Genomic DNA, 15364 nt, shown 5'->3' with positions numbered 1-15364 from the left:
ACAAGTCAGGTTTAACTCAGATATTTCAACTGCCTATTTAAAAGCATGCTTAAAATAAAGGTACAGTAAACTACACTGTAGTCTTAAACTCAAGAAAAGCGAAGTTGATTGTAGGATATCAGGAGCAGTGTGGAACGTTTCTTTTTACTGAAATAAAAGTTTCCTAGGTAAACCAGAGAAGTAATCAAAAATAGATTTCCTTAAAACTAAACTGATAAAAAATGAAGACAGAAACTACTTTAAAATTTATTGGGAGACATTCCTTATACAGTGTTCAAGCCAAAACCAGACATTAAATTCATAAAAAACAAGGTGGAATCTTAAAAAAAAAAAAGATCTAGAGACTACTCCAACAAATGTTTAACACAATGGACATTTTAATTTAAATTAGGAACACATAATACACATGCATTGGATGAAAAACTAAAAGGTTCTGTGAGTTTGTGCGTCAGTGATTGTACCATTAACAAGCGTTTTAAAAATCTAAGTGGCACTGGCAATTTCTTCAACCCTGATAAGTAACACGATCTCCATTCCAGGACAAATTTATAAAAATCTTTTTCAGCTCCTTTTCTCTTTACAAGAAAGGCACAGGACGATTATAACTTAGATGCTAAACCGATTAATTCAGTACATATTTAACCCAGCACTGGGCTCCCTTTAACCCCATGGGGCTGGTTTGAGTCCGCCTCAAGACTGCAGTGCTGCTTGCTCACTCTCCTTAGCTTTCAGCTCCTGTTTGTATCTGTGGAGAAACAGGCAGAAAGAGGACTTAGGATCAATCAGTGTTGAAGATCTTTCGTTTGATGTGAAAAACCAATGGCAATATTGTTAAGTGCTCTATACACTTACACTGTGCTTTACACCGTCTTATTCTATGGAAATCTACAGCTTTCACTGGCCGAGTGCTTTCATTTATAATGACAGTCATAATATCATCTTTTTCAGTTAAAAGCATTGCTCAGTAGGATAAAGCAATTCAGAACAGTACTTCACTGAAGCAGTATTTGTTCCAGACACATTTTCAGTTTAAAAAATGTGAAAGTGTGAACTTCTAAGAACTATAAGGCAATAACTGACATGTCAGTTAACAAAAGAAGCAGAGAGAACTGCTACAGAAAATGGTTAAATGGTTTGAAAAAGCTCCCAATATCAAAGTACAATTTGTAATGCATATTTGCAAAACTTGGGTAATTGATTGATAAGGATATCAAGCATGATTTGCTAGCATTTGTTATTGCGACTTCAAATATCAAATATAATGAGTCTCACTCATTAAGTTGTAGAGGCCCTTGATAACTTCAAGATGTTGAATAAATGTTACCTACCATGTAGTATGGTAATCTCTTGGTAATGCGTGATCATACAATACAATGATCTAGGTTGTCCTGTATATTGTTAAATTATCCTATATATTAATTTGTAAGTCGCAGGTTAATGTAAACTTTATTGTTTAAGGCAATGTCTAGCCATATTCAATAAAAATACTAATACACACAATCTCATCACAACTTTCATTTATGCCGGTCTCTCTCTCCCTCTATCCTGTTGAATAAATGTGTCACGGCTTTTCCCTCATGGTTCAGAAAAATTACTAATATTTTGACAGATATCATTGAACTGTCATTCTACAGTTTAGACATACATTTGAGCAACATTTGTACTTTATGGATGAGGTGAGATTTGTGCCTCTGTCCTTAAAAATTCTAAACCTCTACTGAAGAGCTTAGTAGAATAAAGCTCTTGGTTGAAGGACAATCCACCAGTATAGTTTAAAAAAAGTGTCAGCTGAGTAGCAGGATTCCTTGGCACACAATAGCTGACTAACTGGGTGTCTGGGTACAATGCTGGCACATTGCCTGGGCAGAATGACACTTACTTCCAGATTCGGAAAAGCTGTGAGCTACCAGCACAGCCCACAAAAAAGTTAACTGCAAAAAGGTTCCAGTTTTTCGGAATAATGACCAGGGAATATCTGGACCAAATCAAACCTGAAAAGAGATGAAACAGTTAAGATATCCTTTAACATACTCATTTCCAAATACCCGCAGGGAATAATATCACTATAACTTTATTGAAAGTCCATACTCCAATGTTTTATTGGTAATTTCTCATATTAAATTATAAAGCTATTTTGTACATTTCCAGTATTTATTCTTTCATTTTAGGGCCAGACGTTTCAGTAGACTTAAAAGAACAGTTTAACGGCAAGTATCCCAAAATCCATTAACCATATATACACTTTTAAACTTTATTTGCACCTGTGAGGAGGGAAGAATGGATTTGCTGGTATTATGCAGTTAGTCAGCATTGCTTTGCTGACCATTGAAAACACAAAAACAAAAGGTTTAATCACATAGAATGTACAAAACCATCCATTTTCTCACCACTTTGTCTTATACAAGGTCACGGTATGAGCAATGGGAACAAGGCAGGACACACCCCAGAGAGGATGCCAGTCCATTGAAGAAACTCTCACAAACGCACTCAAGGGCCAATTCTTCCAGAAGCTAATTAACCTACCAGCATGTCTCTGGAGGAAACAGGAACACCCCGGGAAAACTCACATGAGCATAGGGAGAATATACAAACTCCACACAGATAGCACCCCAAGAACTGAACCCAGGGTCCCAGAGCTGCAAGACAGCAATGCTAAGCACTGCGTCAATGTGCTGGCCAAACAAACACATGAACAATTTAAAGGTACTGTATCAAGGACCTTTGCTGGGAGAATGTAATTGTGAAGAGTTAATACAATGCAGAAACTTTAACACTAATAAAACAACACTACATGGTTCAGTTAAGAACAACTAAACCCCTAATCTGAAATGCAAAGTATGCATTTCCGAAATCCATTTTGATTTGAGTGACAGTGAAGTACACCCACAAAACACATAGGAATCTTTTGGTTGAGCTCATTGCTGTTCCTGCACTAAACTCAGAAAGCTGGATGCAGCAAATTAGTACAATAAGCCATTGCAGAAGTAGAGTATTTAAGGGCATACTGTACCTCTGCAATTTACACCACATCACAAGCTAGGTTTGAAAAACAGTTATAAAAACTAAACCTATCAGATTTAAAGATTGCAATCTGAGATCGCAAAAAAAACTGCAGGAGAAAATAGTCTCTCCTGCAGTTCTGTTGATTTTTGTAACAGCACGAACCTACTTTTTGTTTTGGTTGGCTACATAAACAAAGTTTAAATCTTCAGGCCTATCACCGCTTGCATGCCAATACATCCAAGAGTTAGTTGCCAGAACATGATTCCAGAATATTGGATGACACAGGCAGCCAAAATAGCAGTGTCCTCAGGAATCCTACATATGAAACTCTTTCCTAACCAGTTTCACTCAATTTCAGAAGGCCAGAAAAGAACATTCTGCTGATAAATGCAAGCCCTGAATAAAACGCTGAACTTTGTGAGAGAGCAACAGAAAATAATGTAACATATTCTAGTTCAGTCCTATTTGCATTAAATCTACATTTGACCGATGTGGTTTGTGGTTTCATTTTCCCCTCCCAGTAGGTGAGAAGAAAAAGATTGTGTTCTTCTTCCTCTTATTACCTGTGGCAGTCAGTACACCGGACTGAGAGATGCTGAGCTTCTCTGCAGGTCGGCTCATGTCTGCCAGCCCTGCGAATACCAAACCCTAATGACGAGCAAAAAAAAATGTTCACATTAGACTTCAAATTACAAATGCTACCAACTGATCTGTTATATACTGTCATACTGTCTCCTTATCCAGGACACAAATTAGACCAACGGTCACGTTCCTCCATATTTTCCCATCTACATTAACTATAGAAATATTGTAGTTATTATTAATAATTGTATTTAAGATCACAAAAAGGTAATAATTTAATGTCTATTTCTGCAAGCAGCAAAGAGGTAATCATTAACGTTCTTGTGCTTTGCTCCTTGCAATTTCCTATAAAATCGCTGACTACATTTTATGAGATGTATTCAATTTTAACCTTCACTCATAAAATGAGATTGAGTTTAAATAACTTCTTAACCCAGCCCGTTTTGAACAGTATTCTACTTTCAAATACAAGAACACAAAAAGTATGCCGCCATTATATCCAGAAAGGCACAAAAAAAAAAATCAGTGAAGACTTTTTACTAGCGGATTGTTATCAAACACACACACATGTTTTTACAGTCAATGTAGGATTTAAGACATAGTTCTTGCAAAATAAACTCTCCAGTCATATATGCATGTTGTATAAAATATGAAGTTCACGGTACACTAGAAAACATCTACACCTGTGTTGCTCAAAAACTTTAGCCTGCAACTTACATCTTTACGAGAATTACCAAGTACAGTGCTCCACTAACATGTCTCTCTGAAAAGAGGCTGCAGACATGGAATATTGTAGAAAACATTAAGGAGTATGGCGTGCGTTTGGCACTCCTCAGAGACTCTAGATTGAAATAAACACCATACAAACAAACTTATTTCAAGTTACTCACCCATTTAAACACCGGTGCCCAGAAGAAAACCGTTTTCGGTCCTATAGATCACAGAAAAAAAAGATTTACATTCTGCACGGCAACTTAAATCATATCAAATCTACATTGTAAAACTTCAAGTGTTTACATTTCACAATACAATACACCTCTCTCAAAGCTGGGACAACAGACATTCTTTCTAGCATTTTCAAAGTTTTTCCTTTATCTAATCTCATCACTTGAGGTAATCACAATGGTCAAAAATCCAGTTGGCTGAGAATTTGGACTAATTTTTAACGAAGACATTACATCACCCTTTTTAAAGACAGGATTAAAATATCAGTAATCAGGGATAGGATATAGCAGAGTGGCCTATTTCTATTTACAGTATGCCTTATTTGTGGTATCCAACAGGCTACAATACCTGTCATTTGCACTCTACTGGAACATGGAAAATTGTTTCCATTCATTCAGTATGCGTTTTAAGGAATATTTCAATTGTGAGAATTTTTACAAGAAGCTGTTTCCTCTTTTCCATATATATGTGCAGTGGCAGGGTATTATTCAGTGTTCTTAGGTCTGTAAAACACTGGACTGTACAGATTTCTAAATGTCTGTACAGAACAGCAGAAAACTGTTTTTGTAAAGTGTGCTGATGTTTTATTGCATGGTTATTACTTTGGCACAAAGTATGGTAAAGTAAGGAAATGTGCACTGTTGCTGCTTGGTTGTCTCTATAGACATTATGCTTGCAAGGCCAGCTACTACCTGATCATCTTATTTCTAACATTTAAACTTACTCACTCACCTAATGTGGAACTGTGTACACTGTAATGCATAGAAACAACTACAAAAAACAAAACCTTTACAATGTTTTTCGCAATTGGCATTTGTGGTGTCATTACGGAAAGGTCTCCTTTTGAGAGTCCTACTGTAATTGAGAAGTTACCTCTTACACATTTGTATCTCCCATTTTCTGGTTAATGTATACTACCTAACACAATTATCCAGATAGTAAACAGATTACATTTAAGACTAAGGTTCAAGAGGTTAATTCTATATTAACATGTAAACCTATCCACAAAGAAGTGCTAGTATAATACCAAATGCTCTGTTTAAGAGGATAAGTGCTGCCTAATTCACTGTTAAGGATGAAATACAGAAATATCCAACTACATCTAATGCCATGTCACAAATCAATGACAGATAGTCTTCATAAACAAATCACTGACAGGATCTAAAACAACAACACCTAATACTCAATAATAATTGCTTACACTTATATAGCGCTTTTCTGGACACTCCACTCAAAGTGCTTTACAGGTAATGGGGACTCCCCTCCACCACCACCAATGTGCAGCATCCACCTGGATGATGCGACAGCAGCCATAGTGCGCCAGAACACTCACCACACACCAGCTATCAGTGGGGCAGAGTAATGTAGCCAATTCATAGAGGGGGATTATTAGGAGGCCATGATTGGTAAGGGCCAATGGGAAATTTGGCCAGGACGCCGGGGTTACACCCCTACTCTTTTCGAGAAACACCCTTGGATTTTTAATGACCACAGAGAGTCAGGACCTCTGTTTTACGTCTCATCCGAAGGACGGCGCCTGTTTGCAGTATAGTGTCCCCGTCACTATACTGGGGCATTAGGACCCACATGGACCGCAGGGTGAGCGCCCCCTGCTGTTCCCACTAACACCTCTTCCGGCTGCAACCTTTTTTTCCCCAGGAGGTCTTTCATCCAGGTACTGACCAGGCTCACACCCGCTTAGCTTCAGTGGATTCCCAGTTGTGAGTTGCACAAATGCAGCTCAAGCATTTGTGGTGTCATCTAGCCTATCTTGCTTGAGTACATCATGTTCACATCAAACAAATGGAAAACAACAAGAACAGCTTTGAAGACACCCACCTGTAAATGAAAAAGTTATGTTCTAGAACCGTTTAAAAGTTTTCTGCAAATTTTGACATTGCAGAGCTTCTCAGTTGCATTGCCCTTGATCTCCTTAGACCTACTGAAAGAACATCCTATTTGCAAAAATAAATAGCACTTAAAAAAAATAAAACAATACTTCAAAATTAAACCGTTAGACAAGAAGGGGCAATTATTAATTGATACTCATTTAGTATTCATCTGTTACTGTATATTCATTCAACTGGCAATGGCCAATTGTATGCATTTCACATCTGTGCACACAGATATGAGCCCCGCAGCTGCACGCAGGGGGATCAGGACGTGTAGGCAGATTCCTCTAACCCACTGGTCTTTGTAACACAGAGGCAACACAGACCAGTAACAGAGGCTAGGACTAAATGAGTAATGATTGGAGGATGTGCCCCCTCACCAACTTCATGCCTGCAGGCACCCATCATCGAAACAAATTCTACAGTATGCATGGCAACACAGCGGACCACGTGCCATCATTTGGGAAATCCTCAGAGGTCACAGTCAGCATGTGACACGACCCAGGTTCGAACCCGCGACCACAGAGCTCAACGGGCACTGGTGGAGCCACTTGGAAGGCCCCTATACATTCGATATGGAATGGCTATAGCCACTACAACAGGTGCAGCTCTGCCCCAACACTGCATACACTGGCTAGGCTTCAGGGATTAAGTCACCTTCTGAAACCAGCTCAGCACCACTGAGCCCCTTTACACAGGCACTTGAAACAAGAACCTCAAGTTTAAACCTAAAAATCTGAATGAAATAAGAACGCCGCTTCTGAGAAACATAAGAACTTGTTTAAAATTGAGAAAGGGTTAATATTTTCTTGCTTTAAGCCCGGCAGTACCGCATTCTATGTAGTAAAATGTTATTCTGTTTCATGTCTCATTAGAATAAACCCAGACCTTAAAGAATTCTTGGGCCACTTTCATCTTGGCTGTCTTACTACAGTACCTCTTTCACCAAGTGGTATATATGCACGGGTTGTCTGTGCATATACCCTGTGACAGGCTATCATGAAAAAGTTGCTTTATGTGCATTCAATACTGAATAATAGACTAACAAAATAATTTTAGTTTAATGTATTAGTTAAGTAACGTATTTGTTTGAAAAGAAGTCCATTCATTATCTTAAAAATAGAGTAAAAGATTTATAATTGCCAAAATGCTAAAAAAAGACTGAAGGCCATTCAAAATAAATGAGGCTCGTTTATGACTGAAAAAAAACTGTTTAAATACATTAATTACACAGTGTATATAAATTACTGAGGAAATGCTGTTTTTATTTCCATGTAATACTGAAAGTTTTCTTTGTTAAACATTTGCGTTAGACAACACAAAAAAAAAGTTATGCTGTTATTACGCTCAAGTACACATTTCGAGGTCAAGGAAGTGATTCTGTCTTCCCCGGGGAGCACGGGACCCACTGCTATGAGCTCTCCACCAATCAGAACGAGGGGAGTTGCCTCGGCACTGCCCACTTAGTCACATGCGCCCTCAATCAACTCAGCTCCAGGGAGACAAAATATTAACAATGCCTACGCAGTAGCTTAAGTCAATGAGGACGTTTTGTAACCCACTCTGTAGCGATAACCCCAGGTAATTGATTTTGGGCTAGATGTAGGTGAGAGGTCATGTGAATTTGTCTGCAATTCTTTCACAGATATTCACTTTTTTTTAAAAAGTATCAATTTAACGTTAACTCTTACGTTTAAGATTATAATAATAATAATAATAATAATAATAATAATAAAACTTTATTTTATATAGCACCTTTAAAGGTAGCTTCTCAAAGCGCTTTACAGGATGACAATAACAATAAATAAGAGGACTACAACAATAAATAAGAAGATTTCACAAGATAGGACACAATTATAATTACAACAATACAACAATAACAATAGAGGAGACCGTGGAAGGTGGTATTAAGAAGAGCAGAGGGGTAAAGAATGGAACCAGTTAAGTAAAGGTTTTGAGTCTGGATTTGAAGGAGTTTAGAGAAGGTGACTCTAATATCCTAGGGCAAAGAGTTCCAGAGCTTGGGGGCATAGCAGGAGAAGGCCCTGTTGCCTATGCAATGTAGACGGGCTTGGGGGACAGTAAGGAGGATGCTAAATTAATTTTAAACATGGAGGAAGCTGGATTCTGATTTATAAATGACAATTTCACATATGGTCAAATTTATTTTATTAATGTGTTTAGCTATCCTGCACTATGGTTAAGAGACGTTTTCCCCAACAGGGCTGCAGCCAGTTCTTGGAAAGTAGAAAACTAAACAAAACTTTTCATGCCTGGTTTAGAAGTGTGTATAATCAACACTTTCACAGTCGGTTTTAAAACAATAGCACTTTCGGTCAATCTGTGGATGAGTGGGTCTACTTTAACATATTAGAATTCCAATACAGACATAATTTAGAGTTACACACTTCAGATTTTCTTCCATTAAGCTATAATACTATTTAAAATAATTATGTACTCCATGTTGGTTTTACATTTAGATTGGAAGTTGAAAATTCCTTATCTAACAGAGTAGCAGAATATCATAACCATTTTCAATCTAAATGTTAAAAGAGCATTCTTAACTGTGGGTGCATCAGATTTTTTAAAACAACTTGATTCAAGGAACAGATGGTCAGTCTACAATGATATGGATATCAAAAAGCAAAGAATTAGTATAGATCTTGTATTAATATGAAACTCCAGGTTAACCAAGATGATCAATATTATTAAGGTATGTCAGAGATCAGTTTTAATAATGCTGCACAAACAACAAGATAAAATAGAACAGACAATACTAAAGTGATTTTTCCCCATCCGTTTTACTGAGGTAATATGTTAATTCTATCAAGTCAATAAGATTGTTAGTAAGTCTATACCCATGCAGCATGTTTCTAGGAGAGATACTGCCCCTTGCCCCCCCCCCCCACTGAAAACAAACAATACAAATGGCATCTAAGCAGAAAGGACAAAACACCTCTCAAATAGGCAGCTTCTTAATTCCTCTGTTACAGTCCTATACACTATACATACTGCTGAGGTCTGCGACATCTCAGACACATTCAGCAGTTTCAATATACTGTATGTAGGTTATGAGCATCTGCCATGCTCACTAAAACAAATATTTTCTACTATTATAAGTGTAACTATTAGTACAGCTGAGGTTAGGCTACATAAAAAAGTATGACTACCATTTAGCAGTCATAATTCCTGGTAAAACTACACATGAGCAGCAGATATGAAGTGTTGTAGTAAATAATCCATTACAATTAAGTAACTGTTCCCCATCACACAGCCATACATCTAAAAATATATGGTTTGTACACAAAACATGCATCACAATGGCTGCAAATACAGTAATCACTATAGAGAACTGGGTTGTTTCCAGTGTTTTGTCTATTTTTAAGTAGAAATATTACAAAATGTCTAAGCCTTTTGCACTGCTGACATAGTGCTTATTCCACAAATCTAGAACTCTAAAGCAATTTTTGCATTTAAACATTTTCACATAGGTTTACTGAAACACAATTCTAATAATGCATAGGGATAGACACCTTCACAAATATGTCATGAAATGGGTTGTATCACAGTGGGCCCATTCATAGAATGCAGTATAAATTTATCTTTTGAACAAGATCAAGTTATAAAATTGTTTTAGATTTTACACTATATAGCTGATAGCTTCAAGGTATTAATATCTTGAATGCATTTACAAATTTAATGTTTTCCATAGGTTTGAAATCGTTTTAAGGTTACTTTTTTAAAAGCTTTCAATAAACTGTCGATTATAGCTTTCTTATTGAACCCAGCCGTGGTCAAACAAAGTTTAATCGAAGCAAATGTTAATGAAAAACAGTTCACCTGCCTCATAAAACAAATTAATTTAAAAAAAAAATGTTTCAGAAAACAAACTCCTTTTTTTCCCCGGTTACATTAACCTAATTTTAGAGTCCAGCAATATATCGCGGTCACAAATTCCGCCAGAATAATAACGTCGTAGAGACTTAAATTGTTCAACGAAAAAACAACCACACGTTCTTTGAATATCGATAGTGTTTCGATTTGCAGTTACCATTAATGCACATACAGGTATAAAGATGATTAAACTACAAACACTTTTTCAAAGCAACAACAATTAATGTAGATTAGTACGACACAGTTATTCCCTCAAGTGGATGCCTGAAATACCTGAAACAGTGACTTGTATTACTGGTATAAAATAAAAGAAGACCTTCAAAGACGTCCTATAACAATGCAATCTCATGCAGAGCTGTAAGAAACACAACAGGTTATTCTTGTTTTACACAGCTTTCTTTTCTTTAGCTCATGTAAAACCTTTAGCCTGAGCGGTGAGCTATTTACATGCAAAGTGTACAGTAACTAGCCTAACCCAATACTTGAGCAGACACCCCAATTCAGTCTTACGCTGTGGTTGGTAGATGCACTGATCCACATCAGTGTTACCCACTTCCCCACATCCATCCGTGATGCTTGTAAAACCAAAACAACGTTGTTAACAACGGCGTTGAGATCAGAAATCATTACCTGCAGGGTGGTTGTACACAGGTCTTAATTTAGCTGGCAAAATAAGCTCGATTTTGTCCAGCATCCTGAAGTAGGAAGCTCGCAGTCCCATAGCAGCCATTTCTGATATTCAGTTACAAACGGAAAATGAAACGACCTGTGCAGAAAACACTGAACTAGACGGCAATGTCACCAGCAGAACAGAACCCCTTTTAACAGAATAAACGATATGCTCAGCGGCGGAACAACGCGGTCTATGGCTTATTTTCCCCGGCTGTTGTTGTCCTACTTTCGACCTTCCCACTCGACAAGCCCTCCGTTTCGTCCTTTGCGCTTCCTCTTACTGGCAGGAGGCAGTGCAATTGCACCACAGAAGGCGAAAGGGTTTTAAGGAGTACAATGCAGAAACCGCTGAGCGCGGTGCAAGCAAACTTAAATGTGCCGGTCCTCCTGGGTCTGATTGGTGGACTTCGGCCAAACCCCCTCAGGTGATTGGTGCGAAGGACAGCACCGCCCACAAACGATGACAGCTGAAAAAAATCTCAAACTCCAGACTTTCCCCGCTTCACAAGTGTGGCCACTATGTACACGATATACACTCAAATAGTACTTGTAATTTTATTAACACACCTTTTGAATTTCGTGTGAACCAAATCCGAATTTCCTTTTCACAAACATTCCTTAAAAGTAGCAAAAAAAAAGAAAGTTGGTCATTTAAATGAATGTTTCTAACCTCCCGGTACACGGGCAATGCTGACCGGTCTTGACCGTGACGTTGGAGAGACTGAGAAAGACAGATATAAAGGGTGAATACACTATTTTTTCCGTCCATGGTTTTATTTTTAGCCCCAAATGAAGGGGACCTTAAGGAGCTAGTCCTTGGTTCAAAACAGGTTGAGAAATGCGGCTTCAGACAGAACAAGTTTAACAACACTGGTTTCAGTGAAATGTGTGTCTTCGCCGGCTATGGCTTTTGGGATATGGGGAGTTGCGGTACAGGGTCGTCATGGTTTAAGCTCTCCGAAAATACAACAACTATTGATTAAAACAGTAGAAATTATGAGATTCGCCTTCGTGTACTAACAATCATGCTTGTTCAACAATTTCACAGTGATGCCAAAACAACAATGTTAACAATGACGCGTATAAAGATTTATGAGATTTACATTAGTATCCGAGACTAAGATTTTGTCCTTCAGCCTGTTGAATGAAAACCATATAGCGGACTGCCAGCTCTATTAATGTATACCTCCTCCTCCCGCCCCCAGTAGAACTGAAAGCTGTTCTGATTCCGACATGTGTGGATATTCGGGAATTTCATTTGTTATTTGGGGGAAGAATTATTCTCTATCACCCAGGTATGTCTTGCAGTGCAGCGATAAGAGAATATCGGTCTCTATTTCTTCTCTGCTAGCAGTGAGCACAGTTAGCGCTCTCTGGGCTGACAGCTTTGCCTGTATTGCCCTTTTTTTTTTGGCCAAGCTGTGGTCACCGAGCTTGTACTGCATCAAGGTCTGCTTCTTCTTTTTGAATCTCGCCCTGATCACACAGATAGTATTGCTATTTTCGCACCATTGTTAAAAACAAATATACATTTTTGCGAATCCATCTCTTTAAACGTACTGGTTTAAAAAATGGGAAATCTCGACCGAAGGAATAACGAATTGAGTAGACGGGGGCTCGTAGGCGCTCCGGAACTCGCCATATCCCACAACTACCCGCGCCGGCGAGGACGGCGGAAGTTGCCGAATCGAACTCCTTGCCTCGGCGGCTGTTTTCTGCTCGCGGAAAGCTTCGGGCTTTCGTCGGGCCACGCGAGCGAGTGACTCCGCCGGCGCAGACCTTTAACTCGCCCACCCCCTGACGTCACTTAAAAATAAGAAAACCCCCCTCTGTCGTCACGCCGCGGGTTCTCGCGTTTTCTGAGCGGCGGCGCTGATTGGCCGGGAGGTTGGCAGGGGGTTGGAGGCTGGGAGAGAAGTAAATAACAAACAGCCAGCGAGGACGCAGGTAGCGATGCGGGACAGGGAGTTGGAGCAAAGGGGGATGATTTAACGCGCACAAGCACGACTTACTCGAACCCAGAGGCAGAGGCGAACCGCGAGGAGTGGGTGACAAGCGCCTTCAATGATATTTTTGGAAGGAACGGGGTCTGAGCACCATGTCCTGCTCCGATAACCTGCTTTGGGATGTGAGGAAGCGCTCAATCGGGTTCGATCATCCTAATGCCGTCAGGATTAACTACCTGGGTAAGACGGGCTAACCGTGTCGCTGGTGACGGATGTCAGGGTAATGAGCGCTGACAGATGTCAAGTCGAATCCGTTGTTATTCCCTTTTCTGTTGGTCGGTGCATGCGGGCGTTTCGATTTTATTAAATGTTTTTTTTCCCCCTCGATAGTTACGTGGAGTGCAACCTAAAATGACCGCTGCCAACTAATGTAAGAAAAAAAAAATCGTATGCCTGTCAGAACAGCAGTTTGATTCGTCTCGGGTCCGTCACTCCATTCTGTACTTTTTCCCAAGTCGCTTTTGACACCCTCTCCAGTCTTCCTCGGCGTGTTTCCCCCGAAACAAAACGGGGGGAGTTGTGCTCGGTCTCGCACGGTCCTCTTTGTGTCGAACCGCGACAGCAGCCGAACAGCTTTGCTGCCGCTTGTATGTCAACTTTCACATCGGCTCGTTTACCGCAGCTGTGTCCTAACAAAGGAGACGCAGTCGCCCGGGGTTGCGGAGGTCTGTCCGACGGCCGTGAGAAGACGGCTGAGTGGTGTTCACCTTTACCTCGACAGCAAAACTTTCTGCAAAGGGTGTGGAAGAGCAGGCGAGACTGCGTTTCTGCGTTATGCTGCCGTCCCATTGCATTTCCTTGATAATATTGACGAGGAGAAAACCTCACCAGAGAAGGGAACGTACAACCTTCCGTATTTCTCCACTAACTGAGCAACCGCAGGCGTTTTACTGTTATTCCTCATGACCTCCCGTCGCAATAAACTTAAGGACATGAATTCTGCTTTGGTAGGATTTCTGAGAATTACCTTGATTCCGCTCCCAGTTTTGAGCCGAGTAAACCGTAAACAACTGAGTCAAAAGTACAGGTCGTTTATTTCGACTTTCTTCGAGTTTCTGCATAGTTCTTTTTGACAACATGGAGTCTGATGCATTAGAAGTTACTGGTTAATGTACTCCCCACCTTTTTGTTTTTAACCGACAGGAACAATTATTGCAAAGCATCCGATAGTTTAGGTTGCGTGCGATTGTCTGAAACATTTTTTTTTTCACAAATGAAATTAAGCGCCCTCTTGCGTGAATTGTAACGATTCTTTATATACAATTAGACTTAAAATTATATTTAAAGAGTTTATGGGTGGGTTTTGCAGATCTCCACTTAAAAATGATGATCAACTTGTATTGCACTTCCAAATACATTTTATAGGGAATATTGTATGTGGTATAAATCTATAATACTAGACATTGTTTTTGCAATCACTCAAGAATCTTAGGAGTATAATGCTGATGAATCATTAAAGCTAGATGTTTCTGGGAAAACACTTTTTAATATATTTTCTTTATTTGCTTGAGTCAGCAAGAGAAATAGGACTTCCCGTTTGGAGTTTGAAAGGGATTTTGGAATATTCCCGTAGATCTTTTATTAGCGACAAAGTGGGAGAGAAAAAAAAAACATTTCCTTTTTAAAGCTATAATACGCAGTAGCTTTGCTTTACAGTGAAGACTTAAAGGGTTTCGTGAAGCCAGAAATTTGTCCGGCATCTAATCTGGACAGATTCAGCCCCAGATAAAGAATTGCAGAAAGGCGTTCACAAGTATGAGAACAAATATTCCAAAGTTAGGATTGCTACTGTCCCAAAGTAAACAGGATAGACGCTTGATAATGAAAAATAATCCACTTTTCAGTGGCTCTGCCTTCATGGCTGATTTGTCTTTAGCTCACAGAGTAGCTGAATAATTTATCATAATCCAGGGCTCCCCACCAAATATCTTGGATTTATCTCAGTAGCCTGCTCTGAAGGATAAGCACCATGTTCCTTGCACACAGCCTTTTGAGTAAGGCTGAACAGTATTAGTAGTCTTTTATGTGGTTTGTGGTATTTTTAAGGCACTAAAAATATCTATGCATGTTTAGTGATTCTGTGATCTTCAGAGGCTTTTAAAGAAAACCAAAATCAGCTTTATAAAATGTTTTAAAACATTAATTGTTGCTGGACATCAGAAATAGGAGTCTTGTGTAACAGTTCAACATCTATTGTATATTTCTATAAAGCATCTAGCCTATGCTATATGCCTATAACAGGAAAATCATTAAGGCAAGACCACTGACATTAATGCTGCAGTAGAAGGATTGTAGATAATGGATGTTAAATTCCATTAATATTTTGTAATGACTGCAATCCCCAAGGGTCTCCAAGCAGAGATGACTTTA

The 15364-nt window shown here is 39.1% G+C and overlaps 2 protein-coding genes across 7 annotated transcripts in view; one reads left to right on the top strand and one right to left on the bottom strand.

The window, feature by feature from the left end:
* Positions 1-233: 233 nt before the first annotated feature.
* mpc2b (mitochondrial pyruvate carrier 2b) lies at positions 234-11331 on the bottom strand. The gene is made up of 5 exons (XM_088597828.1): positions 10947-11331; positions 4476-4516; positions 3567-3651; positions 1880-1991; positions 234-745 (listed from the first exon to the last, which is right to left on the bottom strand). The coding sequence occupies exons 1-5, from the start codon at positions 11044-11046 to the stop codon at positions 691-693; spliced, it is 393 nt and encodes a 130-aa protein (XP_088453954.1). The 5' UTR covers positions 11047-11331; the 3' UTR covers positions 234-690.
* Positions 11332-12892: 1561 nt separating this feature from the next.
* dcaf6 (ddb1 and cul4 associated factor 6) overlaps positions 12893-15364 on the top strand; it is a 48560-nt gene continuing 46088 nt past the window's right edge. For 5 of the 6 annotated variants that reach the window (XM_088597791.1, XM_088597781.1, XM_088597761.1 and 2 more), the window contains exon 1: positions 12894-13174. In XM_088597791.1, coding sequence (XP_088453917.1) covers positions 13087-13174 — 88 coding nt within the window. In that variant the 5' untranslated portion in view covers positions 12894-13086. Of the gene's footprint in view, positions 13175-15364 lie in introns of all 6 variants that reach the window. The other variant, XM_088597771.1, reaches the window with a different exon arrangement.

The sequence above is a fragment of the Lepisosteus platostomus genome, chromosome 2 (genome assembly GCF_059453375.1).
Source record: "Lepisosteus platostomus isolate fLepPlt1 chromosome 2, fLepPlt1.hap1, whole genome shotgun sequence".
NCBI classification, from domain to species: domain Eukaryota; kingdom Metazoa; phylum Chordata; class Actinopteri; order Semionotiformes; family Lepisosteidae; genus Lepisosteus; species Lepisosteus platostomus.
The sequence above is the reverse complement of the archived record's forward strand: the minus strand, read 5'-3'. Positions and strand labels throughout refer to the sequence as shown.